This window comes from Sphaeroforma arctica (assembly GCF_001186125.1).
Source record: "Sphaeroforma arctica JP610 unplaced genomic scaffold supercont1.329, whole genome shotgun sequence".
In the NCBI taxonomy this organism is placed as follows: domain Eukaryota; class Ichthyosporea; order Ichthyophonida; genus Sphaeroforma; species Sphaeroforma arctica.
The window spans coordinates 58411-62526 of record NW_014040229.1 but is presented as its reverse complement, the minus strand read 5'-3'; the positions used below and the strand labels follow the sequence as shown (position 1 = coordinate 62526).

At 44.3% G+C, this 4116-nt stretch overlaps 1 protein-coding gene across 1 annotated transcript in view; it reads right to left on the bottom strand.

Moving 5' to 3' along the window:
- The window catches only part of SARC_05255 (hypothetical protein), a gene marked incomplete at its 5' end in the record, with an annotated part of 5696 nt that extends 2111 nt beyond the window's left edge, over positions 1-3585 (bottom strand). The window contains 7 exons of the mRNA XM_014300890.1: positions 179-435; positions 643-871; positions 1087-1325; positions 1552-1681; positions 1894-2382; positions 2613-3282; positions 3542-3585. Of these exons, the coding sequence (XP_014156365.1) occupies positions 179-435; positions 643-871; positions 1087-1325; positions 1552-1681; positions 1894-2382; positions 2613-3282; positions 3542-3585 (2058 nt within the window). The remainder of the gene's footprint in view (positions 1-178; positions 436-642; positions 872-1086; positions 1326-1551; positions 1682-1893; positions 2383-2612; positions 3283-3541) is intronic.
- Positions 3586-4116: the final 531 nt, after the last annotated feature.

Genomic DNA, 4116 nt, shown 5'->3' with positions numbered 1-4116 from the left:
ATATAATAATATATATATATATGTAGTATATATATATATATATATATATAATGTATGTATATTATATATATAATATAATATTATATATATATATATATAATATACATCCATATATATATATATATATATATTGTGTTACCACATGAAAGGTCACAATCCCATCCATATTAACACATACCTCAATTATCAATTCCTTCTCGTTCAGTCTGAGCGCCAAGGAAAACGCTTTCTCGTACTCTTTCTCCTGCAACGATTCCTTGACCGTGTCTGGTGTGACGTCGATATCTAGGTCGTAGGGGTCGAACACTACCTTTTGATCCAGAGAGTATATCAGTAACCCCTCCACAGTAGCGGCCGCCCATGCACTGCCAGTGGGTGAAAACTCGACACCACGAGTGCGGATCTCAGGCCTGGTATTCCGCTTGCTCAAGTCACCTGAGGTCAATGCGTGCAGACAAAATCCAAATCAATACCGTGTTTCTGACTTGCCGTGGATGATCATGTGAGTGATTGGGTGGAGTGTACTGGAAAATCGCGAACACCTGTTTTAGCAGAGGAGCAAACAGCGCGAAATTCGCTACACTCGACTTCCAAGTTTTGAAACACAGATTTGCCAGTGATTTGTATCAAGCATCAACATACCCTTTGCAACTCCAGGCAAGGAATGGTCAACACGGTCTTCGAGGTCACTTCCCTCGCCATCAGAGTAGTTTTCCATGCTTGTACCAGCCTCTGTGATGTACTTGCTATTGAGTTTCTCTAGCAGACCATCAAACCTCGAGTTGATGGTGATTTGGAATCGCTTCAGAAGACATCTCTCGGCGACGGAGTAGATGCAAACGTACTTTGTGCGACCACCGGCCAGAATAACCTGATAGAGAGATGAGGCAACAGACACAGGATGCGATGAGATACGAGGATAAGCTGCAGGGCTGAACAAGTGATCACCGTAATTACTGCGATCCAACATCGTGTGTATATAATGAATAAATTATGCCTCAGTGTGAACATTGAACGCGCACATGAAAATTTAGGACAACTATACAACCATCAGAGTGAAAAGATACATGTATGTATATAGCTCACCTGCCCATCAGCACTGTAGCACACGCTAGTAAAGCACTTCCCACTAGCCGAGTTTTTGGCTGTAACCAGGTCATCTCGTTTCCTACCACCGGCGATATCCCTTCTGCATTCAATAGACCCCACTTGCTTAGCCTCCTCGACATTCCAGAAGGTCAATTGACCATCCAGTGTACTCACACAGATCTCCTTGCCAGACGGTGCGAAGCAGAAGGCCCGGATGTCCGTTGTGTGTGGAAGCGCTGGAGGGAGAATACCACATGCACTATTAACAACCTTGTAAGCAGGAACGCTGAGGACTTTAAAAGATACTACTCATTGCATGAAACAGTTGGAACGTATAAGCGCAACAGCAGCCGTCGCCTGCACGGCGAGTGGCTACGCCCTTAGTCTGTGCATAAAACCAGCCAGTGTATGCAAGCGCACAATGCTGAACGGAAATAATGACAAGAGATATACAAGACATACCTTCAGTGCTTGCTTTGTTATCGAATATGTCCCACATGCGGAGCTCGTGATCCCATGAACCACTGCACAGCACTGACGTTAGAGGATTGAAGTGTAGAGCTGTGATGGGCCCTTCGTGTCCGGACAAAACCTGTGTCGCGGGGAGAGGAGTGTTAAGTGCCAATTCTGGAGATTAATCATCTGCATATAACATGCACGGTGGGTGTACACTTCCTCGCCAATGTCCTTTACATCGATGCGACAAATACCGAAGCGATGACTACATACCCCCGAGTTTTGGTTGATAAAATCAACACAAGCACTCAGTCAATCAGAAAGTCTTGAAATATTCCATACACATACCTCCAACAATCTACCAGTCTGCAACGACCACACGTAGATATCAAAGGTGTCCTGTGTGCCCGCGCACACCATCTCACTCGCTGGATCTACGGCCAAGCACGAGAACTGCACCGGTTGTGGGGAGGTCATGGTCCTAAAATTTCTGTATCGAATCAGATCATATGCACGCACAGTTCCGTCTAGCGAACAAGAGTACACAGCATGACCAGAGTGGCTGAACCTGACACCCGTCACGCTGGCTGTGTGTTCGCTGAAGGTGACAAAACAGAACCCTGAGCGAGTGTTCCAGACCTTCACTTTCCCATCATCACCACCTGTGCAGATAAGCTGTCCATCGGGCGAGTACGCGACCGCCCCCATTTCGTGGAAGTGACCTTGTTGTTTGAGCACATAGCTTTCACTCTGCCACTCCCAAACGAGGAGTTGTCCCAGCTTCTCACTGCCGAAGGCGATCCACTCGCCTGTGGCGTTGATGGCGACAGACGAAATCTGTGGTAGGGTGTAGGTGAATGACCGTATGAGAATGATAGCTCGCTGGCAAGGTATTTGGAATGATAATCCTGACATTTCATACAATAATCGTACAACATCCGATACTTAATATATATACTTGTACACTCACCGAGACTGAAGCAGCCGCCTGTCGAGCACGATAGTGGTACAGCAAATACTTTTACAACGGAATTTATATTAAGTTCTCAATGGCAACTAACACATACCTTGTTGCGCGAGATACTGAGACTGTGGATCTCTGTGAATGACGGGAGTTCGTACAAACAGAACACTCCATTTGAGAATCCCACGGCCAGCACATTCGTCTTCTCATGAAATCCGGCGCATATGACCTTCGCGTGATTGTGATTGAAGTAGTGTTTGGTGTACAGATGCCAGATAGGGGCCATGTTCTCATCCCCCGCCTCCTTGGTACCCGTGCCATCAGCAGGGGGTTCATACGCGACATACCCAGGAATACCGTGTTCATCTACACCCTGCACCACCTTGCGGTAGCAGAACAGCGCGCCGTTCCTACAGACTGTGTATATATGCGAGTCATCGCTGGAGAAGAACACGCCGCTCACGTAGTCTCTGTGGCCCGACAGCAACCGCGGAGTAAACCCTGCGATTGGGTGAACGGAATAGACTCTGGCAGTCATATCCTCAGAACCCGAGGAGAAGAACTTGGAGTCTGACGACCACCCAATGCAGGTAACATCATCGTGGTGGCCTGTGTATGTGCGATGGTGTACGAAGGGTGCGAATTCCTTGTGAAGTCCTGGGGCCTTCCAGAGCTCGGTATGTTTCCCCACACCCACTGCGAAGTACTTGCCGTCCGGCGAGAAGCTGGCTGTGTTCACTTTGCCTTTAAATGTGTAGTGGTGGAGTACCGTGCTGTAGATGACAGAAGTTTGGGTTGGAGAAGGTGGGGTTGAGAGAATTAACAGCTAGGCCGAAACAGTGCATTTATGATTGCAATAAGGTACGCTGTCCATGCATAGCCAAATACTACCCATGTCTGACACTGACTCTTCCGCTATTTCGAGTTGGGATAGAAGTCCAGTCAATATTATTTAATTTAAAGTATTAAAGTTCAAAATCAGTAATGATTTTCGGCCGATCTGGGGGTTGTAAATACAGCAGCGACATGCACCTGGCAACTTTCAATGCATAAAACTTGATACAGTAAAGCACCATACTAGCATGTACAGTAAAGGTTTGAATCAGTCTAGTGAGCGCACCCTAACACGATACACAAACAGACTCCAACCCAATAACACACGTGTCCACAAAGTCACATGTATATATGTACATTAACATATGTATTATAATAACATGCAGGTGGAATTAATCAAAAAGTATACTTTGCATTCCCAGTCGCAATGAGTCGAGAATGCAAAATACTAGTCAAATACACGAGTTATATAGAACTACATGTATCCGTTCTCAATTATTCGTATCCATAAGTAATAGATTTATCTGGTGAAAGCATGAATGTGTATGACAAAAATATCACTCCACAAATCCCCACACACACGTATATATACATATATTTATGTGTGACTATATATAAGTATATAGATATATAATTATACAAATAATAATTATATATATATATATATAAATATACATATATACATATGTATATATAAATATATATATGTGTGTGTGTTTATGTATGTATATATATGTGTATATATGTACATATATATAAATATATATATATAT